The 27,841-nt window shown below is 39.4% G+C and overlaps 1 protein-coding gene across 6 annotated transcripts; it reads left to right on the forward strand.

Moving 5' to 3' along the window:
* The first annotated feature begins 93 nt into the window (after positions 1–93).
* On the forward strand, positions 94–27,841 carry LOC130453979 (zinc finger protein 345-like). 6 transcript variants are annotated; one of them, XM_056796464.1, is made up of 6 exons: positions 94–208; positions 1,393–2,123; positions 2,881–3,005; positions 18,296–18,422; positions 19,479–19,574; positions 21,043–27,841. In XM_056796464.1, the coding sequence occupies exons 2-6, from the start codon at positions 1,697–1,699 to the stop codon at positions 22,881–22,883; spliced, it is 2,616 nt and encodes an 871-aa protein (XP_056652442.1). In that variant the 5' UTR covers positions 94–208; positions 1,393–1,696; the 3' UTR covers positions 22,884–27,841. The 6 variants fall into 6 exon arrangements, with proteins under 6 accessions (XP_056652442.1, XP_056652444.1, XP_056652447.1 ...); XM_056796466.1 differs by having other exon boundaries at positions 1,393–1,862; XM_056796469.1 differs by having other exon boundaries at positions 1,393–1,592.

The raw sequence follows: 27,841 nt of genomic DNA on the forward strand, positions 1-27,841 counted from the left end.
GAACGGCGCCCAGGAGTTCTCACAGGTTCAGCTCCTTCCCCTCCAGGGCGCTAAACCCAGGGGAGAGCGGGAGAACTGCATTTCCCAGAATGCCTTGTCATGACGTTACGCACACCTCGGCCCCTCCTCCTATGGCAGCCCAGGGGCATTCTGGGCTTGTCTTGATCCCGGCAGAAGCTGACTGGAGGGAGCCGGGGTCCGCAGCTGCGTGAGTGGGAGAATGAAGGCGCGGGGTGGGTAGTCGTGCGTGGGCGCAGCGGGGAGTGTGCGTGCCAGCACGGGTCTGTGAGTGAGTGTCTGTCTGTCCATCCCTTGAAAAGGGACAAACAGACCGAGGACACACGTGATACCCAGATGAATCACGCATCGCTATTGGGGGTGGGGCGAGAGAAAAAGAAAATGATCTTCGTTTCTAATCACTAATGTTTGAAAATGACCAAATAAAATAATGTTTAAAAGAAGAAAAAAAAGGGACAAACACGGAAGTGCCCGTGTCAGGCCAGGCCTCTTGGTTAGGACCGGAAGCCGGGGCGGAGCTTAGTCCTCCCCAGAGGAGCGAATGCTCCTCCCCAACCGTCACCGCACCCACGCCTCTCAGCCAAGAGGCAGCTGGGGGATGGGCGAGGGGGCTGCTCTGGGGCCATGTGGACAGGAGAAGTAGCAGGCAGAGAATCAGTTAGTAAACTACATTCATTTCCTGAGAGAAGGATGCAGAATATAATATAAGATATAACCTATGATTGATAATGGAATAATCCGAATATTTAGAATATGTGTAACAAATGGCAGATCTTTAGATCCTACTGGAAAAGAGGAAAATGTGGCTATAACATGGGAGACTATTGCATAACAGTTAAAAAAGAGCAAACCTATTTGGAGCTTAGAGTATGAAATTGTCCAAGAATGACCATGTGACCGGGTACATCAGGAAGGTTAGCTGACATTGACAGAATGATGCGTGTAATCAACAAGAAGCATGTGGTGGAAAGTTAGTGCGTGAGGGAAAGACTGTCTAGTGCTGTGGACAGAACATGCTCAGTGACAAGGATTCAGTCCTAGTCTAGCTACAGGGAAGTTGGCCAGGGCACTCCTCTCTTCTGAGCTTATGGGCCCAGTGAAAAGTGTGATGACGATGCTGAACCTCCCTGTGTCACAAGTGGGGTGAAATTCCAATGTGATTGTAGGTGCAGGTATCTCTGAATCCACCAAACCATGGATGTGACCAAATAGTGTATCCGAAGACTGATTCTGCCTGCTGAAGTTAGAAAATTTTTAATCCTGAATGGGAGGGAAAATAGAATGAAAATCCGGTTATTATCTGCCACAGAGAAAGGAACTTCCATTTCTCTGTGTGCGTCTTTCTGTGTATAAACCCTTATTTATCTTGTGCAGATGCAGACAGCACGTTTGAAGTGAGGAGATGACCACCACGCTGAGCCTCTGTGGAAGGGGATGAATTCAGGAGGGATTTTTCCTTTGACTTCAATTTAAGAAAAATCTGTGACTGATAACAAGGGAGAAAAAAATCCAAAGTGATTGTGAATTTGATGAAGCTGGAAAGAGATTCAGACAACATTCAATTGTAAATCCCTGTAAGAAAGTGACCTCAGGCAGTAACTGTCCTCAGGATAGTGAATATAACAAATGCTTTCCTGAATTGGTAGAGCTTCCCCAGTCCCTTTGGAAATCTCCTCAAATGCACAAGTATCAGGACAATCTAAGAGAAATGGCCTCCAGGCGAAGTTCAGACCTCATTAGAAATTTAAAAAGTTATCCTGAAGAAATGCATTCTATAGGTAATAAAGGAGGGAAGACCTTCCCACAGAACTCTAAGCTTGCTGGACATCAGAGAATCCACACTGGTGAGAAACCTTATGAATGTAATCTGTGTGGAAAGACTTTCACCAAGAGCTCTATTCTTACTAAACATAAAGAAATCCACAATAAAAAGGGACCTCATGAATTTAAACAATGTGGAAAGGTTTTGAAAGAGAAAGACAATCTTGCTGAAGATCAGAGAATCCATACTGAAGAGAAACATTTTGTCTATAAACATTGTGGAAAGGCTTTCACAGATGTCTCTAATCTTATAGAACACAAGAAAATGTACACTGGAGAGCTTGGTAAAGGAGAAAGGGGAAAAGGTGGTGGATAGATTGGGTAAGGGAGATAGCAACAAGGTTTGGACTGGTGTGTGTGGCCCAAGTGCAGTTCTAGCGTTGGGGTGGAGTTTGAGGGCAAGATTTAAGAAGGAGAGGTAGATATGATCTGGAGGGTCTTCTGCCCCTAGATGTGATTGTTTCTTCTCTTAAAGTTTAAATTGTCTTTTGCTTCTGGAAGTTAGTTCTGCATGTTCAGGTAGTCTCTAGGACTGAGATAGTACCCCTCCCTGCCCCCTTCCCTTTTCTTTGGGCCTCATCTTCCCCATATGACCTCTTGACCAGCATCTGCCAGTTATGCTAGGAGCAGAGCTGCCTTCTGGACTTGCTCCCAGTCCTACCTATATATCTAGGCTCCTCATCACTTCCCAAAAGTGAGTTTCAACCCCACCTTTACCCCTGGGTTACTTTTGCCCAGCCTTCATATCCCAACCATAGTATTAGAAGGAGATCTGAGTCAGGGGTCATTGAAGTTCTCCCTGGTTTTATCCTATCAGCTATCCCAAGCCCCTTCTGCCTCTTGGGTCTTTGTAGGAGGATAGGGGAGGTGAATGAGGCCAAAGATGAAATTAGTGAAGATGGAACGTTTTCCTGTACTGTCCAACTTTATTTCTAAGCCTGTCCCTCCCTATTCCCCTCAGACTGAGTAGGGTCTCCCTAGAGGACAGGGGGAGGGCCTTTTGATCCCCTCTGAAACCTCACCTTCTATAATTCCCTATAGGTATTCAAAGAGAAAGTTTCTCCACCTTGAGTATCCTCCTCCCTGAAGAGCACCAAAGTCTAGCCCTAGGAGAGACCTTCGAACCAGAGGGAATGATGCCTGAGACCCAGAGACCCCCATCTCAGGTGAGTGCAGTCCATATCCAGACCTGACCAGCTTCTCCCCAGGTGGAATCCAGGAGAATTAAGGAATCTCTATTTTTTAAAAAACATTTTTTGGTCATTTCCAAACGTTAATCATTGGAAACAAAGATCATTTTCTCCCCCCAACCCTCAACCTCTCCCATAGCCGACGCACGATTCCACTGGGTATCACATGTGTTCTTGATTCGAACCCATTTCCGTGTTGTTGGTATTTGCATTAGAGTGTTCATTTAGAGTCTCTCCTCAGTAATATCCCCTCAACCCCTGTAGTCAAGCAGTTGCTTTTCCTCGGTGTTTTTACTCCCACAGTTTATCCTCTGCTTGTGGATAGTGTTTTTTATATCCCTGTAGATTGTTCAGGGACATTGTATTGACCCTAATGGGGAGGTCCATTACCTTTGATTATACCACAGTGTATCAGTCTCTGTGTATAATGATTTCCTGGTTCGGCTCCTTTTGCTCTGCATCACTTCCTGGAGGTTGTTCCAGACTCCATGGAATTCCTCCACTTTATTATTCCTTTGAGCACAATAGTATTCCATCACCAACATACACCACAATTTGTTCAGCCATTCTCCAATTGAAGGGCATCCCCTCATTTTCCAATTTTTGGTCACCACAAAGAGTGCAGCTATGAATATTCTTGTACAAGTCTTTTTCCTTATTATCTCTTTGGGGTACAAACCCAGCAGTGCTATGGCTGGTTCAAAGGGCAGACATTCTTTTATCGCCCTTTGGGCATAGTTCCAAATTGCCCTCCAGAATGGTTAGATCAACTCACAACTCCACCAGCAATGAATTAGTGTCTCTACTTTGCCGCATCCCTTCCAGCATTCATTACTTTCCATAGCTGTCATGTTAGCCAATCTGCTAGGTGTGAGGTGATACCTCAGAGTTGTTTTCATTTGCATCTCTCTGATTATAAGAGATGTAGAACACTTTTTCATGTGCTTATTTATAGCTTTGATTTCTTTATCTGAAAACTGCCTATTCATGTCCCTTGCCCATTTATCAATTGGAGAATGGCTTGATTTTTTGTACAATTGACTTAGCTCTTTGTAAATTTGAGTAATTAAACCTTTGTCAGAGGTTTTTATGCAGATTGTTTCCCAATTTGTTGCTTCCCTTCTGATTTTAGTTACATTGGTTGTGTTTGTACCAAAGCTTTTTAGTTTGATGTATTCCAAATTATTTATTTTGCATTTTTTGACTCTTTCTAAGTCTTGCTCGGTTCTAAAATCTTTCCCTTCCATAGGTCTGATATGTATACTATTCTATGTTCGCCTAATTTTCTTATAGTTTCCTTCTTTATATTCAAGTCATTCACCCATTTTGAATTAATCTTGGTGTAGGGTGTGAGATGTTGATCTAAACCTAATCTTTCCCACACTGTCCTCTAATTTTCCCAGCAGTTTTTATGAAATAGTGGATTTTTGTCCCAGAAGCTGGGTTCTTTGGGTTTGTCGTATACTGTCCTGCTGAGGTCACTTACCCCGAGTCTATTCCACTGATCCTACTTTCTGTCTCTTAGCCAGTACCAAACTGTTTTGATGACCGCTGCTTTATAATATAGTCTGAGATCTGGGACTGCAAGGCTCCCTTTCTTTGTATTTTTTTTTCATTATTTCCCTGGATATCCTTGATCTTTTGTTATTCCAAATGAACTTAGTTGTGGTTTTTTCTAAATCAGTAAAAAAAAATTTTGGAAGTTCAATGGGTATGGCACTAAATAGATAAATGAGTTTGGGTACGATGGTCATTTTTATTATATTGGCTCGTCCTACCCCTGAGCAGTTAGTGTTTTTCCAATTGTTCAAGTCTAGTTTTAGTTGTGTGGAGAGTGTTTTGTAGTTGTGTTCATATAGTTCCTGTGTTTGTCTCGGGAGAAAGATTCCTATGAATTTTATTTTGTCAAAGGTGAATTTGAATGGACTTTTTCTTTCTAGTTCTTGCTGCTGAGCTGTGTTGGAAATATATAGAAATGCTGATGACTTATGTGGGTTTATTTTGTATCCTGCAACTTTGCTAAAGTTGTTGATTATTTCAATTAGCTTTTTGGTTGAATCTCTAGGATTCTTTAAGTAGACGATCATGTCATCCGCAAAGAGTGATAACTTGGTCTCCTCCTTGCCTGTTTTAATGCCTTCAATTTTTTTTTCTCTAATTGCTACTGCTAGTGTTTCTAAGACAATGTCAAATAATAGAGGTGATAATGGGCATCCTCTTCACTCCTGATCTTATTGGGAATGCATCTAGTTCATCCCCATTGCAGGTGATATTAGTTGATGGTTTTAGATATATACTGTTTATTATTTTTAGGAACGACCCTTCTATTCCTATGCTTTCTAGTGTTCTTAATAGGAATGGGTGTTGTATTTTATCAAAGGCTTTTTCTGCGTCTATTGAAATAATCATGTGATTTTTGTTGGCTTGCTTATTGATGTGGTCAATTATGTGGATGGTTTTCCTAATATTGAACCAGCCCTGCATCTCTGGTATAAATCCTACTTGATCATGGTGAATGACCCTTCTGATCACTTTCTGGAGTCTTTTTGCTAGTATCCTATTTCATATTTGTGCATCTATATTCATTAAGGAGATTGGTCTATAGTTTTCTTTTTCTGTTTTTGGCCTGCCTGGCTTTGGAATCATTACCATGGTTGTGTCATGAAAAGAATTTGGTAGAACTCCCTCTTTGCTTATTATGTCAAATAGTTTGTATAGTATTGGGGTTTGCTGTTCTTTGAATGTTTGATAGAATTCACTGGTGAATCCATCAGGCCCTGGGGATTTTTTCTTAGGAAGTTGTTTGATGGCCTGTTGGATTTCTTTTTCTGATATGGGATTATTTAAGAAATCTATTTCTAGGCAATTTAAATTTTTGTAAAAATTCATCCATATCACCTGGGTTGGTATATTTATTGCCATATAGTTGGGCAAAGTATTTTTTAATGATTGCCTTAATTTCCTCTTCATTGGAGGTGGGGTCCCCCTTTTCATCCTTGATGCTATTAATTTTCCTTTCTTCTTTCCTTTTTTTAGTTAGATTGACCAGTACTTTGTCTCTTTTGTCTGTTTTTTCAAAGTACCAGCTTCTAGTCTTGTTTATTAGTGCAATAGTTCTGTCACTTTCGATTTTATTAATTTCTCCCTTAATTTTTAGGATCTCTAGTTTGGTTTTCTTCTGGGGGTTTTTAATTTGTTTGTTCTCAAGTTTTTTGATTTGCATTTCCAATTCCTTGATCTCTGCCCTCCCTAATTTGTTAATATATGCATTCATGGATATGAATTTTCCTCTAAGTACTGCTTTGGCTCCATCCCATAAGGTTTGAAAGGATGTCTCACCATTGTCATTTTCCTCAACGAAATTATTGTTTCTATGATTTCTTCTCTAACCGATTTTGGAGTATCATATTATTTAATTTCCAATTAATTTTTGATTTGGCTCTCTATGTACCCCTTACTTATTTTTATTGCTTTATGATCTGAAAAGGTTGCATTTATTATTTCTGCTTTTCTGCATTTGAGTGCCATGTTTCTGTGACCTAGTGTATGATCTATTTTTGTGAGTGTGCCATGTGGTGCTGAGAAGATGTGTATTCCTTTTTGTCCCTATTTATTTTTCTCCATATTTCTATTAACTCTAATTTTTCTAAGATTTCATTCACCTCTTTTACCTCTTTCTTATTTTTTTTTTGGTTTGATTTATCTAAATTTGATAGTGGTTGGTTCAAATCTCCCACTAATATGGTTTTACTGTCTATTTCCTCCTTCAGTTCTCCTAGTTTCTCCATTAGAAATTTGGATGCTATACCATTTGGTGCATACATGTTGATTAGTGACATTTCCTCATTGTCTATACTCCTTTTAAAAACAGAACATATTTACATTCCCTATCCATTTTGATCAGGTCAAATTGTGTTTTGGCTTTGTCAGATATCATGATTGCAACTCCTGCCACCTTTCTATCAGTTGAGGCCCAAAAGGTCTTATTCCATCCTTTAATTCTAACCTTGTGAGTATCAACCCACCTCATGTGTTTCTTGAAGACAGTATGTGGTATGGTTGGGTTCTAATCCAATCTGCTATTTGTCTACGTTTTATGGGTGAGTTCGTCCCATTCATGTTTAAAATTATGATTGTCACTTGTGCATTCCCTGGCATTTTGATATCTTCCTGTAGTTCTGACCTTTCTTCTTTAGCTATATCCTTTTGAACCAGTGATTTACTTTAGGTCAGTCCCCCTAGTTCCCTTCCTTGATATGCTTCCCTTTCTAGCCCCACCCTTTTTATGCTCCCTTCCCCTCCCCCCTCTCCTTTCCTCCCTTTTTATATTCCCTCCCCTCTCCCCCTCCTTAATTTCCCTTTCTTTCTTACCCTGTTGGATAAGATAGAATTCAGGATCCCACTGGATCTAGATGTTCTTCCCTCTCAGAGTTGATTTCACTGAGAGTAAGGTTTAAGTAATGCCACTTCACGCTCTCTTCCTCTACTTCTCATATGAGAGTTCTTCCCCTCCGCTTTCCATGTGTATCTTTGTATGGGAAAGATTATTTTATTTAGTCCCCCCCTCCATTTCTTGAAGTGAATCTTAGTATTGTCGATGATCCCCCCCATCTCTTTTTCTTTCTTTGCTCCCCCTCTCACCAAATCTTCTTGATGCCCCAATCTTTCCCTATGCATGATTTTTCTAATAACTACTCTTATGATGCATACAATTTTTGGAAGTTAGACAATAGATTCTCCCCACATATTAATATATATAATTTGATGTAAATGTAGTCCTTATAGAAGAGAGTTTGACTTAAAGAAAAAGATAAAATTTATCTCCTTTTCCCTTTTATATTTACCTTTTCATGTTTCTCTTGCTTTCTGTGATTGGATATCAAATTTTCCACTAAGTTCTGGTCTTTTCTTAGCAAATGCTTGGAAATCTTCTGTTTTGTTGAATGCCCATACTTTCCCCTGGAAGTATATAGTCAGTTTTGCTGGGTAGTTGATTCTTGGTTGGAGACCGAGCTCTCTTGCCTTTCTAAATATCATGTGCCATGCTTTGTGGTCTCTTAGTGTGTTAGCCGCTAAGTCATGGGTGATCCTTATGGGAGCCCTCCTATATCTGAAGCTCCTGTTCTTGGCTTCTTGTAGGGTTTTCTCCTTTTCTTGGAAGCTCTTGAATTTGGTGATTACATTCCTGGGGGTTGTCTTCTGGGGATTTAGTATAGAGGGTGTTCTATGAACCCTTTCTATTTCTATTTTGCCCCCTTGCTCCAGAACATGTGGGCAATTTTCTTCTATAATCTCCTGTAGTATAGCATCGAGGTTTTTATTTATCTCTGTTTTTTTGGGCAGACCAATAATTCTCACGTTGTCTCTTCTTCCTCTGTTTTCAAGGTCTGTGACCTTTTCAGTGAGATATTTTATGTTTTCTTCTAATTCATTAATTTTTTTGGCTTTGCTTTATTACTTCTTGCTGTTTTGCATGCTCACTGTCTTCCAGTTGCTTAATTCTGGTCGTTAGGGACTGGTTTTGCTTTTCAGCTTTGTCTGCCCTTCTATTAGATGCTTCCAGCTCTTTCTCCAATTGTGAAGTCTTGTCTGTCAGACTGCTGATCTCTTTCTCCCATTTTTCTTTCCAGAAGGTTTCCATCATTTGGATAAGCTCCAATTTGAGTTCTTCCAGAGCTTGTGGATAATTTTCATTTTGGGAGGCTTGTTTTGATTTTGTTTGGATTTCATCCTCTTTCTCTTTTCCTTGGGTGCTCCCATCATAAAAGTTTTCAATAGTCACTTTTTTCCCCTCTTTCTTCTTGGAGGCTTGATTTTGGGCCGTGTGAGCCATTCCTTTGGTGGTTTTATTCCCCTTTCCTTTTTGATCTGGGGTCTGAGTGATATGGGCGGGTTTTCCATGAATTTAAGTTGCCTCAGACTAGTTCTTCCCAGGCTCCGAGCTTTCTTAGAGCCCAAGCTCCAGTGCTCAGCACAACTGCCCCTGTGCTCAGCACAACCACCCCCGTGTTCAGGGTGCGGCCTCCCCTTTGCTCAGCTTTGCCTCTCCTGTGTTCAGCGCAACCTCCCCTGTGCTCTGTGTGGTCGCCCCTTTGCTCAGCGCAACCTCCACTGTGTTCAGTGCAGGATTCTCCCGTGAAACCACCCTGAGAGGTCGTTTCCTCACAGTCTTTAGATCCCAAGGACCCTGGTGTGCCCCCCCCCCCCAGACAGAGATGTTCCTCACTTCCTCGCTGTCCCAGTGAGCGCTCTGATACTTTACTCTGGTTTGGTGGGGGAGGTGGGGGGGAAGGGCTGCTCAGTTCACGTTTTTGTGCAAGCATTGCCTCCTTCTTATAGGGTGGAAATGTTCAAACGCCATGTACCTTCGTTTCTCTGGGGTACTGGAGAGTCCCTCCGTTCTTCCAAATGTGATTTTTATGCTCTTTTGAGGTAGTCTATTTCCTTCGGTGCCGGGGAGAGGAAGTGATTCACGTCTAGATTACAGCCATGTTTACCCGGAAGTCAACTAGGGATTGTCTATCTTGTTAGATATCTTGAGGTATCCTTTGCGGTAATGTCATCAGAGCAGAAATTTTCTTCCTAAATCCCTTCCTTTTACCATTTCTAAGGTGTAGTCAGTATGCATTGAGCAAGTGGCTGCTCTGTGCCAAGCACTGTGCTAACCTCCTGGGGATGCAAAAGAAGGACATAAAATTGCACTATGTTATGGGAAGAAACCATGTGAGCACCTATGTCTAGAAAAGCCAAATGCAGTATAGATGGGAGCCTTCTGAGAGGGAAGGACGTAAGAGATTGAAGGAGGGAAGATACTCCAGTATAAGAGACCATCATTGGAAAGGGACAGAGTGAGGAGATGGAGAGTCCTGGTCATGGATCATCCAGGAGGCCAGTGTCCCTGAGTGAGAGAGACAGTGGAGGGGAGGAACGGTCAGAAACTTGGAAAGGGGGTCAGGGATGGCTATGTGGCATCTGCTGTTTGCCACTATCTCTCTCAGTAAATAAGGCATTTATTTATGTTGGGAGAATTGTCATTGTCCTTGGGTCAAGGGTTACCACAGAAAAAAAGTTATTGTTGCTTGTTTGGTTCTAAGGTTGACACTCAGCCAGACTGAGGCAGCAGCACAAGAGCTGGACAGGTCCATGACAGTTTTTGTATCCACTCAAAAAAATGACCCACATGTAGGGTAGATGAAAAACATTTGGGTCCCTCACATCTAGAGATCACATGTTATGTATGTAGTGATTTGTCTTGTGTGTTTGTTTTCATTTAGTCATTTCAGTTGTGTCTGACTCTTTGTGACCCCATTTGGGGATTTGTTGGTAAAGGTCCTGGAGTTCTTCAGAGCCGCACATAGCTAAGGGCATGGGCTGAACTTTACTCTCTATTCCTATTGGCTGTCTCCAAAGTCGTTTTCAGAACCTTCTTATGTGGCTTCAGACCCCTCAGCTTGGCTAAAATTGCTCCCACCAAGCTACCAGTGACATCTCTGTTTACAAAGCCTCTATGGGCTACATCACTGCTTGTTGAGTATGGGTGCAGAAATTCCAGACCTTGTTAAACTAAGTAGGGTGGAACAATGTAGTGTTCCCAAGACGTGATTCTGTTAGACCAAGTATCTCCATTGTTATAAATCGGGAAATAGCTAAATCAAATCTTCTAAAGTTTGGTCTGAGAAGGGTGGAGTGATTTTAAAATTTGTACTTCACAAAGTCTCTATGAGCTACATCACTGCTTATTATCAGTGTGAACTCTAAGATCAGCACTGCCTTTTCCCACATACACTATTTTGGAATTTAAAAGCGTTGATGCCATAAACTGTAGTAATTAAAATGGTTGAGGTTGTAAACTGTAGTGAGTTAAAATAGTGGAAGACTTAAATTGTAGTAGATATAAGAGTGGGTGAATAAATTGTGACCATGGAAAATATGTTTTCACTACAGTGTCTTGTTTTAAATCAAATATAAGGTGGTCATCAGGGAAATATTACCAATTATGAATATACCCAAGTCAACTGGGTTTTATAGAGACTTTCATTAATAATACAATGAGGAATTAAAGAAAGAGAGAAAGAGTAAGAAAGGAATAAGTATGAAGGGCCTTAAACCAACATGGCCTAGACCTGAGTCTTAATAGAGAGATCAGTCAGCCTTTAATCACTCACCACAAGATCTGGGAAGCAAGGATTCTAGTGACACCAGGCCAGCATCATCTCAGCTGCTTTTACCAGCTCAATCCTCAATCTGAATGTTTCAGACTGTGTCCCTTGAGCTCCTATCTGAGCTCCTATTTAAAGGGTGATTTCTCCTATGTCACCTCCCCTAAGTCCTTACATCTACCAATCACAGTAGACGTTTTCCAAAGGACTGACCATTCTTAATTCACAATTTGTTATCACCTTCTTAATTCACATCTTGCTCTCACCTTTTCTGGGTAGACTAAAACTTCTGAGTAATTCACATCGGGAAAGCTCTGAGTAAGTTTTCACCTCTTTGCTTCTTGTAAGTTCACAAGTTGCCTGACCTTTATAGGTACTTAGCACCTCTTTCTAAAAATAGGCATGGCTTAAGTATGGGTTTAAGTACTTTTCATTGTTCAGCAAGGAGTTTTCTCCCCTAAAGCAGTCTTAAGTAAGGGTGGAGTAGAGGTCTTCCCATTTCTGATCCAAGTAGAGTTCTCACTTTCCAAATGGGGAATGGTCCCAGTAGGGAATTGTTCCAATGGAGAATTCCCAAATGGGGAATATTTTTAACATTCACAAGTCTGAGAAATTTCAAGACTCACACTATGTTGCATGAATTTTCCAGGTCCTTGGTAGCCGCTGCCTAAATAAGCCAGTTCAGTTTCCAGATAGACAGGTACACTGTCATCTATTCTTCTACCAAGACTGTGACCCGATTAATCAGTGATGGCCATGTGTCTTAAAACTCTAGGAATGGCATAGGGATAGTCTCTCCTCTTGACCTCCATGCCCATTATCCTGATATAATTCAGGAGATCCTATGGAAAAGGAAAATTTTGTAAATTCTTATGAATCTACAAAATGAAAGGGAAAGTACATGTTGTTTTATTGTTCAGAAATTTTATAATACAAAGGAATACAGCTTAAAGTGAAATATAGATTACAAATAGAAGACAAATCATATGTTTAAAACATAAATATACTTACATGAGGATAGCAGTAGGTCTGAGCCTTAGCAAATACATAATCCAAACGTAGTTTCTGGTGGGATCATAAATGCAAAAATCTGAATTTAACATTCACCATACTGTGGAGTTAACATTGGATTCTTGAGTGGTTATGGCACTGGAAAAGTTCCACTGGGAATGCTGAATCTAGAAAGACTTGGTTTTGGAAAGATTATGGTCCTAGCAACAGATTATGTCTGCCTAAGGACCAATCTAGCTAATTCTGGTCCTGGTAATGTATGTTAAAGGAACCAGAGTGGGTAATTTGATGAAATTAAATGCTGATAGAAGCATGGAGAAATAGGCCTAATATTACATTGCTAGAGGAACTGTGAATTGTGTTTTAGAAAACAAGATGGAAATATACATTAAATGCTGTAAAACCATTCATGGTCATTTACCTAAGTATCCAATTACTAGGATTAGGCATTATTAAGAGGACAGGAAGCTGTGTGAAAAGCTGTATTAAAATATTAGTGGAAGCTTTGTTAGTAATTGCAAATGAATTAGAAATAAAACAAATGCAGTGATTGGAAGAAATGTTTGAATAGATTAGATTATTTTAATGTAATAGATTATACTATGTTATTAGAAATGACAGATATTGAAAATATTAAGGAAATAAGGGAAATAGATGAAAAGAGAATAATATAATCCATTGTATGATAAAATTTCTTTAAAAGCTACAAAATCAGTTTGGATGAATAGCTGATTCTTGGTTGAAGACCCAACTCTCTTGCCTTTCTGAATATCATGTTCCATGCCTTTTGGTTGTTCAGTGTGGAAATTTCAAGGTCTTGTGTGACCCTGATTGGCATTCCTTTATATCTAAATTGTCTTTTTCTGTCTTGTAAGATCTTTTCTTTAGCTTGAAAGCTTTGGAATTTGGCAATTATATTCCTGGGAGTTGTCTTTTGGGGGTTTAGTGTAGAGGGTGTCCTGTGAACTCTTTCAATGCCTGAATTTCCCCCTTGCTCTAGAATCTCTGGCAGTTTTCTTGGATTATGATATCAAGATTACTGTTAATTTCTAGCTTTTCTGGTAGACCAATGATTCTCAGATTGTCTCTCCTTCCATTGTGTTCCATGTGTGTCACCTTGTCAGTGAGATATTTTATGTTTTCTTCTAATTCCTTAACTTTTTGACTTTGCTTTATTAATTCTTACTGTTTTGCAAGATCATTGGTTTCCAGTTGCTCAATTCTGGTCCTTAAGGCTTGATTTTCTGCTTTGATCTTTTGGCATTCAATTGTAATTTTTTGGTTCTCTAATATAATTTGTTGATTTTCCTTTTGAACCGTTTCCCCACCTCTCTTTCCAGAGGGCTTCCATCTTTCTGACAATAAGCTCCATTTGAGACTCTTCCAGGGCTTGTGGACAATTTTCATTTTTTTTCCTGGTTTTTCCTTTGTTTGGCTTTCGTCTAGTATTTCCTCTGTAGCTTGGGTTTTTCCTCCATAGAAAGTTTCGAGGGTGACAGTCTTCTTTTTTGATTTCTTGCTAGGATTTTGAGGCTCCTGTGCACAGTTAGCCTTTTTCTCTGGATGTTTTCACTTCCCTCTTTAGTCAGAAATCAGAGTCTGCAGAGCAGAGTTTTTTTTCATGTATGGAGTTAATGAGCAGGATCTCAGTTTTCCTCAGTCCTTTGCAGCTTTTCTCGGTGCCTTCCTCCAGGGAGTGCTCGGTGTCTGCTCTCTCTTACCCGCCTGTTTTTCTGGTTTAGTTACTTTTGGGGGTTGGTCCCCAGCAGACCTGGTTAATTCCCAAGGACCCTCAAAATGGTCCCTGTTCCTTCCAGAGGGATTCCTGTCTCACTCCCTCACTCTGGCGGGTGCACTGGCTCTGGGCACCTAAAGTCTGCTCTCTCTCATGTCTTGAGTTTTTCTGCCTAGCTGCCTTTGGGGGAGGGGGATCCCCTTGCTGTCCTAGTAAACTCCCAAGGGTGCAGAAGTGCCCTCTCCTTGCTTCAGAGGCGCCCCTTGCTCGTTCATCTCAGCGTGAGCTGGCCCCAGGTCTGGCCCTGTAGGTGGGGGTGGGGAAGGCTGGATCCTGTTGCGTTTGTGTTTTGGAACACTGGAAGACAGTGTGGGAGAGATTAGGTTTGGATCAACACCTCACACCCTACACCAAGATGAACTCAAAATGGGTGAATGACCTGAATATAAAGAAGGAAACTATAAGTAAATTAGGCGAACACAGAATAGTATACATGTCAGACCTGTGGGAAGGGAAAGACTTTAAAACCATGCAAGACATAGAAAGAGTCACAAAATGTAAAATAAACAATTTTGATTACATCAAATTAAAAAGGTTTTGTACAAACAAAACCAATGTAACCAAAATGAGAAGGGAAGCAACAAATTGGGAAACAATCTTTCTTCATAACCAAAACCTCAGATAAAGGTCTAATTACTCAAATTTATAAAGAGGTAAATCAATTGTACAAAAAATCAAGCCATTCTCCAATTGACAAATGGGCAAGGGACATGGATAGGCAGTTTTCAGCCAAAGAAATCAAAACTATTAATAAGCACATGAAAAAGTGTTCTAAATCTCTGATATTCAGAGATGCAAATCAAAAGAACTCTGAGGTATCACCTCACACCTAGCAGATTGGGTAACATGACAGCAAAGGAAAGTAATAAATGTTGGTGGGGATGTGGCAATGTTGGGACATTAATGCATTGCTGGTGGAGTTGTGAACTGATCCACCGAGGAAAAGCAACTGCTTGACTACAGGGGTTGAGGGGATATGACTGAGGAGAGACTCTAAATGAACACCCTAATGCAAAGACCAACAACATGGAAATAGGTTCGAATCAAGGACACATGTGATACCCAGTTGAATCGTGCGTCAGCAATGGGAGGGGTGGCGGGAGCCGGGGAGGAAAAGAAAACGATCTTTGTCTCCAATGAATAATGTTTGAAAATGAACTAATAAAATAATGTTTAAAAGGAAAAACAAAAAGCTACAAAATAAAGAGAAAAAAGTATCAAAGTAAAACAAATTCAATGAGAAGTCAGAAGCAGAGAATTTTTTTTTGTTAACAAATACGTAAAATTTATGTATTTGAAACAAATTATAAACATTGTGAAGTTTGCCATTTTGTACATACTTGTTTTTCATTTGTTTACTTAAATTTTGTTGTTGGTGCTATGAGTATATCATTGAAAAAATGGGGGAAAAGTGTGTACCATCTGTTTTCCATGGATCAGTTTGATAACATAAATGAACTCTTCCAGGTAGCATAGTTTTACCAGATCTGGCCACTCTCTTGTCAGTTATCCCTCAATCTGCCTCTTAACTCATTCTTTTGACCTTTGGTTCCCGAGGTTCTAGAGTCCCTAGGCTATGTTTAGAGCATTTGTTTTTTATAAATGAATTCTTGTTGAAAATTAATACTGAATTATGATGTTTTTGTGGAATAATTTCCCCTTTAGCCCCCCACGCAAGTACCAAACCCCAATCTTTCAGTCTGTCCCCTCCCAAGGCCATGGAAATACGTTGGAACCTGCTTTCTTTTTTTAAGATAAAAAAACTAAGAGCAGGGTTGGCAAGCCACGATGAGCCTTGAACCATTTTGAGAGAATGCTAGGCCAGCCACAAGGCTGAATAACGTTTGAACTGATATCTTTCTTGTATGAACAAAGCCCTGCTTCTCCTGTAATGAAATAATGAGGGAGCAATTGAAGCCTCTAAGTCCCCTCTTCATTGGCCATTTATGAATCAGTGATCTCTTGGAATGTACAGGGAAAGGACTGAGTAGTTAGCTGAAGGAGATAGATAGATAGATAGATAGATAGATAGATAGATAGATAGATAGATAGATAGATAGATAGATAGATAGTGTGACAAGGAAATCACTTTAAAAGACTGATATATATTAATTGAAGGTCGCCAAGGAATTCAGCTATGTAATTCCTAAATGAAAACTCAAGTCAGCAGTCAATCTTTTATGGAGTTTAATTACAATAGGAGGAAGAAAGGAATTAGAGATAGAGAGAAAAGGGAGAGAAGGGAATAGGGCTTAAATACCCCTTCTGTTTAGGCTGGGCCAAAAGGCCCAAGCCCTTAGATAGCTGGGGCAAAGAAAGGAGATCAGTCCCTATTACTCACGTGACCAAAAATGGAGAAACAGTCTCAGAGGCCCCCACCTTCAGCTTCCTTCAGAGCAAGCTTCTCAGAGCACACTCCAACCACTCAGACAAACTCCTCAACCACCACCCTCCACCCTGAGTCTTCAGACCCCCCTCTCCTTAAGGAAACCATCCAAGTTGCCTCCCCTCAGTTCTCCCATCTACCAATCACTGTCCATTTCTTCCCTGTGCCAATGGTGGCTCTAGCTTAACCCAGGACTTCCCAGAGGTCTCTGGCTTTGCACATGTCTGTTGAAGGTCATATTTTCAAATAATTAAATCTTTGATCCTTTGCTACAGCCCTTCCTAAATCCTGTTAACCTGAGTAGGGTAGAGATTGATTCCAAGTATCTCCATTGTATCAATTCTAAAATCAATCATGACTCAAAGAAATTCCTGTTCTATGCTTAAGCATAGGTCAAAGTCCTTTCCATTGTTCAGCAAAAGGTTTCTGTCCTAAAGAAATCTTAAGTAGGGAGGAGAATGACCCTCCCGTGCCAATGGGGTTCACATTCCAATAGCCAAGACCCACTATCAATAGGAAATTTTTCAAGTATGAAATTTCCCAATGGTGAAATTTCCAACATTCATAAGTCTAAGAAATTTTGAGGTTTACAATAGATAGATAGATATTAGAATTCTAACACATTAGAATGTCTTGATCAGTCAATTAACTAATTTAACATGAAGGAATTCAGTCTCTCCAGAATTTCAATCATTATATTGTCAGTGTCTTCCTTATGAATAAGCTCATCCCTAACCTCATTTAATAAAATATATTTTTAATTTAAAAAATTTCTCCTTTTCCCATCATAATTACTCTTCTTTCAATGTAATTAAATATTAAAAATGAATGGATGTCATTCACATGAAATTAATCACACAGAAAAGACATAAAATGTAAAATATTTTGGCTAAGACACATCAAACCCAGTGTTTCCTCAAATCCTCAATATGACATGACACTGGATATCTCTTCTTCACTTGGATGGAGACAGTCTGATCCCATGTAGGAAACAGATTATGTGACTTTTTTCAGTAAAGGAAATATGGTGATTTGTGGCCTTCAGGAAAGTCTCTACCCAATCCCTCTGCTCCTAATGAGGATAACAGGCATGCTCAGAAAAGCTATGAATATTAAATTATGTTCCTCAAGGTGGAGTGAACTTATTAAAGCACATGTGACATGACACAGGAGGGGTAAATATGACTAGAGGAGAACATATTATAGGTGTGTTGGGAAGTTGTACACATCCACTACCAGTGGAGAAAGGAGGGAGGACTCTGTGGCCAGGTATGTGGAATAAAAGCTTGCTGTGCCAATCCAGGTATGTGCCTACTTGTTGGAGACCTGCTCTTGCAAGAACATCTTAATAAAATACTTTCCTGCTTCACTGTGGTTTTCCATTGAGTTCTACATAAGACTATTGTTTCTTACAATCTACATAAAAGTATTTCAACTTTTTGGAAATTAAGTAGGAAATTCCTTTTTCTTTATTCTTTCCTTATTAATGATTAGTAATGTTTTTTACCCAGAATACACCATACTTGCCAACTTCTCACAGACTCTTTACAAAATTCTCTTACCAGATCAATTGTGACATTTGTGATGAGGAAGAATTTCAGATCATCTCTCTTTCTCCTCCATAGAATCTCATACTTTACATACCATCTCCCTGATTCCATAAGGAGAAATAATTCAAAGTACGACACTTCTCCAGGTTTTACTATTCCAACATGATTCTCACTTCAGATACAAATGCTTTTCTCAGTATTCCATTAGGCTCTGAATGACTACTCTTCAGTGCTAGCTCTGATGCTATTCAAGGTTAAAAGTTTGGGGTAAATCCCTTGTGTGCTTCAGTTTCCTCCTATGTGTTGATGAGGGTTGATGATTTCTGAAGTCTCAGCTCTAAATCTCATGACTTTTGCTGATTTAGGAGTCAGTAACGTTCCAGGATGTGACAGTGGACTTCACCCAGGAAGAGTGGTGCATGTTGGACCCTTCTCAGAAAAAGCTGTACAGGGAGGTCATGCTGGAGAATGTGCAGAATCTGCTCTCTGTGGGTAAAGACCATTTCCTCTGGTAACTCTGAATCTGCCATCAAAGGAATGTTTTCATTCCAGGCCTAATGTGTAGGATTTTGAGCCTTTTATCAGTTATTAAAAAAGCAAATGTGCTGATCTCTCCACGGGATCCTTCTGATGTCTGGTTTTCATGAAAAAGATTTTCAAATTATGTGATGGGAAACTGAGACATTGCTTTGTTGTTCTTGAAATTGTCTCTTTTCTATTTTAGGTAGCTTAAGGTTAAAACTCAAATGAGTATTACATATTCACAGTCTTGAAGCTAATCTCAGACATCATTTAGTTTAGTTTCAAATTGAACTGGAATCTAGTCTGCAAACTCTTATACCCATGCAGCTTTTCCTTGCAGATAGACATTGAACTTCTACCTGTCAAGGCAGCCCCTCTTTCTTTGGCATGAATCTAGCCTTTAGATAAGTCCTGTTTAGAAATATAAAGTGAAAGCTCATGGTCCCTAATTCTCCCTAGGCTATCACAATTATCATGATTCTTCCCTCATATTCCAGCCCACATGATAGAAAAGGAATGGAAAGGAATGAGCATCCCTATATATATCTGCTTTATGTCCTGAACTAGGTAAAAGACTTTATAATTTTTACCATTTGGTCTCAACATTCCTGTGAGTTTGGCATTATTATCATCATATCACAGTTGAAGGAACTGAGGCATACAGAGGTAAAATGACTTGCCTAAGGGCCAACCAGTTCCCCTGTATCTGAGGCTGATTAGAACTTGTCTTTCTGACTCTAAGATCAGACCTCTTCCCCCTACACTGCCAGCTGCCTCTAATTTCTAGGTAGTAGCAGCTGTGGAATGTGCCCATCCTTCTATGACAGGAAAATGAAGATGAAATTTTCTGATTCCAAATGGGTTTAATGATCTCTGCCCCTCTCCAAAGGTGAATACCATAGAAATCATCTTTGAGCCTACCTGGGAACCATCCCATGGTCCTTGCTTGCATGACCCCTTTCCCTAAAAAGGACTAAATTATCTATTTCTCTCTGTTCTAAATTCTTCTTTATTTCTTATATTCAGGGCTGCCAGTTCCCAGAGAAAATTTGATATCCAGTTGTCAGCAAGGGGAATCACCATGGTTGTTAGAACAAAAAGGCACAAGCAGCTTCTGTGCAGGTGAGTGAGATAAAGCAGGTACATAAAGGCTACTATCCAAAGAGGCCTCTATGTGTTACAGGGAAGGAAGTGCTAGACTTGGGGCAGTCAGATCTGACTTGGAATGTGTTTGTAGAAACATTTTAGCAGTGGGATTTGGAGCAAGTTATTAAATCTCTGAGCCTCAGTTTTTTTGTCTGTAATAAAGAAGAGAGGGTCAAGCTCCATGGCCTGTCAGTTCCTTTCCAGTGAAAAATATAATATCCTCTCTAAGAAGTCTTCGTTCGTAATACCAGAGCATGGAATTCTGCTGAAAGCATCTAGAAAAAGCCTGAGGCTTTCCAATATGAATTCTTTGCTGGCTTTATCCAAGGCAACAAGCATTTATGATGCTCCTACTATGTGCCAGTTCCTGTGGTAAGTCTCAGGAATACAAAAAAGGCAAGGGAGAAGCCCTGCTCTCAAGGTGATCCCTATCTAATGAGGAAGGCAATATGCAAATAGTTATGTGCAACCCCACCATATCCAGGACACTTTGGAGCTAATCCAGACAGGGAAGGCCCTAGGGCTAAGGAGGAGTGGACAGGACTTAGTGTGGGATGAGGGATTTAATGAGAGACTTGAGGGAAGCCATATGGGCATTATCAGCCTGAGCGGTAGCCAGAAAAAACCCTGGGAGTCAGGGGGATAATGTTTCCTGGTGAAGAGACAAAAAGAGGCCTATACCACTGATCATTGCATGTGTGGAGAAGACTAAGGTGAGGAATGACTTGAAAGGTAGGAAAGGAGCAGAGAATGAAGGGAGTTAACAGCCAGACCCAGAGAGTCTTATATTTGATCCTAGTGATAGTGAGATAAGGGAGTTTCATGAGAAAGGAGTACCTTGATCAGAAGTGTACTTTACGATGATGAATGTGACACGTGTGTGCAATATTGAGTGGACTGGAGAAAGACTTGAGGCAGTAAGACCAAGAAGCAGGTCCTTGGAACACATCAGGACTGATCCCAGAAAGTAGTACTATTCATAGATATGACAATGCTTCTAAAATAATCAGAATGGAATATTGGGAAAATTACCTGAAATTGACAAAATTATAAGTATAATCAATAAAAGTACAGTAGGGAAAAACTATCAAGTACTATGGAGACAACAAGCTTAATAACAGGATTTGAACTGTAGTCTACCTGCAGGGAGGTTGGCTCTATTCTGAGCTCATGGCCCAAGTTGTAAATTATGATTATAGTGCTGGACCTCTCTGTGACATAGGAGTGTCATGAGATTTCAGTGTTATAATATGTGAAGATATTTTAAAAATGAACCATTCTCAGATATATCCAAATGATGTATTCAAAGACTGTTTCTGCTTCCTTCAGTTTGAAAAGTGTCATTTTAAATTAGGAAAATAGAATAAAATCAATTTGCTTTCTGCCATCAGAGGAAAGAACTTGCTGTTTGTTTCATTGTTATATCATCATTTGTTTTCTACAGATGCAGAGATCTGTTTTGAAGTGAAGGAGATAACTACAAAGCCGAGCCTTGTTGTGAAAGGATCTGGTAAGCAAGGATTTATAAATGAGGATCCCTATGATTTCATTTTGAGAGAAAGCTATGAATATAATATCAAAGTAAATAAAAATCCAAATAGTGACAGTGACTTTTATGGAATTTCAAAGAAATTCACACAGTATTCAATCCTAAATCAATATAAGAAAATGACCTCTGGAAAGAATTATCATCAGAATAATGAATACAAATACTTCTCTGAAAAAGAAGAACTCCTTCAATCCTATGTGAAACCTCCAGAAATACCCATATATCAAGATTATCCAGAGGAAATGGCCTTCACTTGGAGTTCCAGCCTCATTAGACATCCAAAAAGTAATCCTGGAGAGAAGCTTACTGTGAGTAGTAAAGATGGGAAGGCCTTCTATCCGAATTCTGAACATGCTCAAGATCATATGATCCATACTGGAGAGAAACATTGTGAATGTAAAGAATGTGAAAAGGCTTTTAACCAAAGGGATCATCTTGCTCAACATCAAAGAATCCACAGTGGAGAGAAATCCTATGATTGTAAAGAATGTGGGAAGTCTTTTACATTGAACTCACAACTTGCTAAACATCAGAGAATTCACTCTGGAACAAAACCATATGAATGTAAACAGTGTGGTAAGGCCTTCTCATGGAGAAATGGTCTTGATGTACATCAGAGAATCCACACTGGAGAGAAACCTTATGTATGTAAACAGTGTGGAAAGGCTTTCACAGCTAGCTACAGTCTTTCTATACATCAGAGAATCCACACTGGAGAGAAACCTTATGAATGTAAACAGTGTGGAAAGACCTTCACACAGAGCTCTGCTCTTACTGAACATCATAGAATCCACACTGGTGAGAAACCTTATGAATGTATACAGTGTGGAAAGGCTTTCACAACTAGCTATGGTCTTGGTGCACATCAGAGAATCCACACTGGAGAGAAACCTTATGAATGTGAGCAGTGTGGAAAGGCTTTTAGACAGAGGGGCAATCTTGTTGAACATCAAAGAATCCACACTGGAGAGAAACCCTATGATTGTAAAGAATGTGGGAAGACTTTCACATTGAGCTCACAACTTGCTAAACATCAGAGAATTCACACTGGAACAAAACCATATGAATGTAAACAGTGTGGTAAGGCATTCACATGGAAAAACAGTCTTGATGTACATCAAAGAATCCACACTGGAGAGAAACCTTATGTATGTAAACAGTGTGGAAAGGCTTTCACAGCTAGCTACAGTCTTTGTATTCATCAGAGAATCCACACTGGGGAGAAACCTTTTGGATGTAAACAGTGTGGAAAGACCTTCACACAGAGCTCTGGTCTTACTGAACATCATAGAATGCACACTGGAAAGAAACCTTACAAATGTAAACAGTGTGGAAAGTCTTTCACAACTAGCTATACTCTTGCTGCACATCAGAGAATCCACACTGGAGAAAAACCTTATAACTGTAAAGAATGTGGAAAGTCGTTCACATTTAGCTCACAACTTGCAACACATCAGAGGATTGACACTGGAATGAAACCATATGAATGTAAACAATGTAAAAAATCATTCACATTTAGCTCCCAACTTGCTATACATCAAAGAATCCACACTGGAGAGAAACCTTATGAATGTAAGCAGTGTGGAAAGGCTTTCACGCAGAGGGGCAATCTTTCTGCACATCAAAGAATCCACACTGGAGAGAAACCCTATGATTGTAAAAAATGTGGAATGGCTTTCACGTTTAATTCACAACTTGGTAAACATCAGAGAATTCACACTGGAACAAAACCATGAGAATGTAAACAATGTAGAAAGGCTTTTACTCAGAGAGATGGTCTTGATGTATATCAGAGAATCCACACTGGGGAGAAACCTTATGAATTTAAACAATGTGAAAAAGGCTTTTACAGTGAGGGGCTATCTTGCCAAACACCAGAGAATGCACACTGGAGAAAAACTATGACTATAGTCAGTTTGGAAAGGCTTTCACACATACCTCCACACCTGCAAAATGGCAGAAAAATCCATACTGGGGAAAAACTTCATGATGGTCATGTATGAACCTGAGCTTTTAGTTGTTAATCATAGCTTATTTAAGAATAATCAATTTAGATTTTAAAAAAGTCAAATTCTCTAAGCTAGATAATTAGGTGTATTGTGAGAGGGCCTAAACCTCCAATAAAACTGGGCTCCTCATTAATATTGGAAGACCCCAAGCAATGTGAGAGACCTTTTATAACCTCAAGAAACAGTCGTTTTCCTTAAAAGTACAAAGAAAAGTATAAGATTAGTCATACCCTTCAAAGGATGAGGACACCCAGCAACACTGTTCATTGGCCAGTTCAACTAGGAAGCAACCCTTATTTGTCCATAGTTAGATTAGCTAAGTGGATCTTTTGACCACCATGTAAGAGTCATTTGATGATTATTGGGGGACAAGGATGTTCTCTGGGCCTTCTCCAGATAAGGATGGGTGGAAATGGATAGTACCATGTCTATACATGAAACTAAGGTCAAAGCAAATGATGACTCATACCTGAGCACAAGTTAGGTGCATGATACATCAACTCAAAAGGGTGGGGCTAACTTTAAGGCCTAAGTTAAAACAGTTTAAAAGCTTTACTAAAATATAAGTGAAAAACCCTTCTAAAATCACGACTTATTACTAATTATCTAATAGATACTATATACTATACTATATACTAATAGAACTATAATTAGGATTATCAGAAAGTTATTACTAACATTAAAATCTCACCATGTCTAAGAGGGTAGAGGTATTTTCTCACTCACAAACAGAAGAGAATTCACATGGGAGAGAAATCTTAGGAGTATAAGTAATGTAGAAATAACGACTTCATTCCCATTCCCAAGGATTCCTATTAATTAGAAATCTTAGTTAGCACTCATGAATGAGGAAATACATTCAAAAGGAGTTCAGAGCTTGCTAAATATAAGAAAATGTCTTCTGGGTTGCCATATATGGATTCCCTATGGGATGACTTTCATCCAGAGATTATGTCTTACATGGTGCAGAGAAGTCTAATGAATGTGCTCAAGGGGAATGTGTTTTTCTCTGATTATTAATTAGAGAAATACAAATTAAAACAGCTCTGAGGTAGCACCTCACTCCTATCGTGTTGGCTATTATGACAGAAAAGGGAAATGAGAAAATCTGTGGGAAATGTGGGAAAATTGAGACACTAATGAACTGTTGAGGTAATTGTGATCTGATTCAACCATTTAATTTATTTGTTTATTTTTTGGTTATAATAACCACTTGATTTCCCTCCATCCCCTCCACCCACCCTTCCCATAGCCAACATGCAGTTTCATTGGGTATTACTTATGTCCTTGATCAGAACCTATTTCCATGTTGTTGTTTGCACTAGGATGTTCAATGATTCAACCATTTTAGAGAGAGTAATTTGGAAGTATGTGTAAAGAGCTCTAAAAGTCTTCATACCCTTTAACCCACATTATCATTACTATGCTTATATCCCAAAGAAATAAAAAACAAAAAGGAAAAAGGAGCTGTCTGAACAAAAAAAAACCAAGAAGCAGCTCTTTTTGTGGTAGTAAAGAAATGGAAAATAAAGAGAAACCCATCAATTAGGAAATGGCTGAATAAATTGTGTTATGTGATTGTACTGGAATACTATTGTGATATGATTCATGAGAAGCCAGAGGAGATCAGAGAAACCAGGAAAGACTTCCATGAACTGATGCAGAGTGAAGTAAACAGAATCAAGAAAACACTGAACACGCTGATAGCAATGTTGAACAGTATAATGAACAACTCTGAGTATAACTTAATTATTCTTAGCAATATAATGATACAAAAAAATCCTCAAAGACTCAAAATAAAATTTTTCATTCACTTCCAGAGAAGGAACTGATGGAGTCTGAATCTGGACCGAAGAAATTTTTTTTCACTTTCTTAATTTATTTTTTTTATTTGAGTTGCCTTCCACAAAAGCATTGCTATGGGAAAATATTTGATATGATTGCACTTGTAAAATTTTTACCCTTGGGTGGGAAGGATGAGAAAAATCGAGATTCAAAGAAAATATTTTTAGATGTAGGGTATTGTGTTTGCATATATTTGGGGGGAAAGTAAAAGATTACATTTGGGGGTGGGATGGAGGAAAGAATAGTATGATCAGTAGAGGACAGTATTCTTCCTGGATTGAATAAGTTTGAACACATTATACTGTGGTTAAAGTTTAATGTATCTAATTCACAGGGGAAAGCCTCTTGCTGCATACAGATCTTTAAAAAAACAAGCAAAAAACAGTACATGAGAAAGATTTTGGAAGGGATCTAAGGGACTGAACCCCTACTGTTCAGACCATTATGTCTAAGGACTCTGATGCAGTCAGCTGATCTCTGGGTCTGAGCAGAGATCCAACCTCTGTGATGAGGTAATAAGGGAAAAGTTGAGGTCTCTAAATCCATCTCATCTCTTGAAATATCAATCAAGCAGGACTGTCAGGGGACATCCTACAGTTGAGCTGTCAAGCTAATAAGAGACAAGACACAACTTCCTTTATAAGTAAGAGGCAAGATGCTTTTTTCATTTTTCTTTTTTTATTTAATTTTATTTATTTAGTCAATTTAAAATTTAGAATCGTATTCTTTCCCTCCCTCCCCTACAACCACCCTTCCCATAGTTGACGCGCAATTCCACAATTTTTTCAGCCATTCTCCAATCAAGGGCATGCCTTTATTTTTCAGTTTTTTGCCACTTTAAAGAGAGTGGCTATATTTTTGCACAGACATATTTCCTTATTATCTCTTTGGGGAACAGACCCAGCAATGGTATGGCTGAGTCAAAGGGCAGGCAGTCTTTTAAAGCTCTTTGCACATAATTCTGAATACCTTCCAGAATGATTGGATCAGTTCACAACTCCACCAGCGATGTCTTAATGTCCCAGTTTTGCCACATCCCCTCCAACATTTATTATTTTCCTTTGCTGTCATATTGGCCAATCTGCTGGGTATGAGGAAAAGAGACCATACCAAAGGTGGGCTGGGAGGTCAGAGGGGCCTGGATTAAGAAGAGGAGCCTCCTCACAGGCAGGATGGGAAGACAAGAGGGTGTTTTTCTTGCTAGATGTAACTAGATTTAGAAGGAAGAGCTGAAGGAGTCAAGCCAGAATAGTCTGAATCTAAAGATGTAATACCTCTTGGCTCAAGGACAATGATGGCATCGTGTCGGGGGTTTTCGTCAACCAAACTACTTTCAGGGGTGGTGGGTTTGGTTGACTTGTGTGAATAAGGGGATGACCAAGAACAAAGAGGAATCTGAAGTTTGAAGAGATTCTTCAGCAGAAGAGCAAATGGAATCTTTATAAGACCTGCGCGGGAAGGAAGAGAGTTCCATCCAAGTTCAAAAGCAGTTGGAGCCAAAGAGAAAAAAATCTTCTTATCTGGGACTCTGGATCTGGGTGGAGGAAGTACAAATCTCAGAATCCTCTTGCTTGAATTGAATGAAGATCCCAGTTATCTACTGAAGCTAATTTTGGGATACTCTTTCCCTTAGGGGAACTCAGAGCTTAGCCCTGATCAAATCCTCAAGAGTTCTATTAGGAAAGAAGTAATAGGAACTTTCCTCTTCTTTCAACAACCCTACACTCCAATAAATTAGAGCTATGCCAGAGATTGATTCAGAGTTTGTGTAGTAGGAGGGGAATTTTAATCTATCAATTCAGAAGGAGGCTGTGGGAGAACAGACTTAGTCTAGACTGCCTGACTCCATTGATAACAACCGAGCTCAGTGAAAGAAAGAGGAAGTGCCACATAGAATTCAATCCCCCAACAGCTGTTCAGTGATTCCTTCCCTTTTCTAAGACCCCCTCTCTATTACACTTGTGAAGATGATATACCTATAATAGCCAATGGGTATATCCTTTAGAATTCTTATAGCCAATTGCCACTTTTAGTTATTTCACATGAACCAGATCTTGGCCAGCTAAAGGATTTACTACTCATGCTTTACACAGTCTCTTTGCTTCCTTCTTTGACATACCATGTTCTTTTGGGAAATTAGGATCATCCCAAGAATTGAATAGTTTGTTCAGGGGTGAACCTGGAGGAATCTTTCCTTATTTCATCTGGTTTGTTGCAGTATTTCCCATAGTGTCTAGTCTTTTGACTCTAAATTTAGAAAACAAAAAAAAGTCTAGTCTAGTCTTTCTATCTAAATCTATTTAGGAAAATCCCTGGGCCTTTTTGCCCTATCTGAGTGAGGCTTCTGCTCTTGCTGCTACTGCTGAAGAGTTTAGTTGCTGTGGTACAAGTCTGTTACTGTAAGGGGCTGTTTTGGCTATTTCTGAATGGGCAATTCAAACAGTGAAAGGATCCCAAAACATTGGGAAAAAAACTTGAGACACAACTTCCTTCCATTTTATTGTATAAAACAACCAAGCTAGAGTAGGAGCAAATAAGAACCCAATTCAAGCAGTAGTAATTGTTGCAAGGCAATAGTGCCAATAATAAATATATATCAATGATTATTGTTGTGTGATGATGTTTGAAATAATGAAGCACTGAATTAGCATACTTCATTAATATTGTGTAGAATTAGTTTGGCTTAATTGGGTTATCTTTGGTTTTATTATTTGTTTTTATTCCATTCCATTCAATAGTATTTTTAAGTATTAATAATTCTTTAATTTAATTCACTTGATTTAATCAGGTTAATGTATTCAGTTATATTTGATTCTATTAAAACCTTTAATTGCCTGTAG

Source organism: Monodelphis domestica, chromosome 4 (genome assembly GCF_027887165.1).
Source record: "Monodelphis domestica isolate mMonDom1 chromosome 4, mMonDom1.pri, whole genome shotgun sequence".
In the NCBI taxonomy this organism is placed as follows: domain Eukaryota; kingdom Metazoa; phylum Chordata; class Mammalia; order Didelphimorphia; family Didelphidae; genus Monodelphis; species Monodelphis domestica.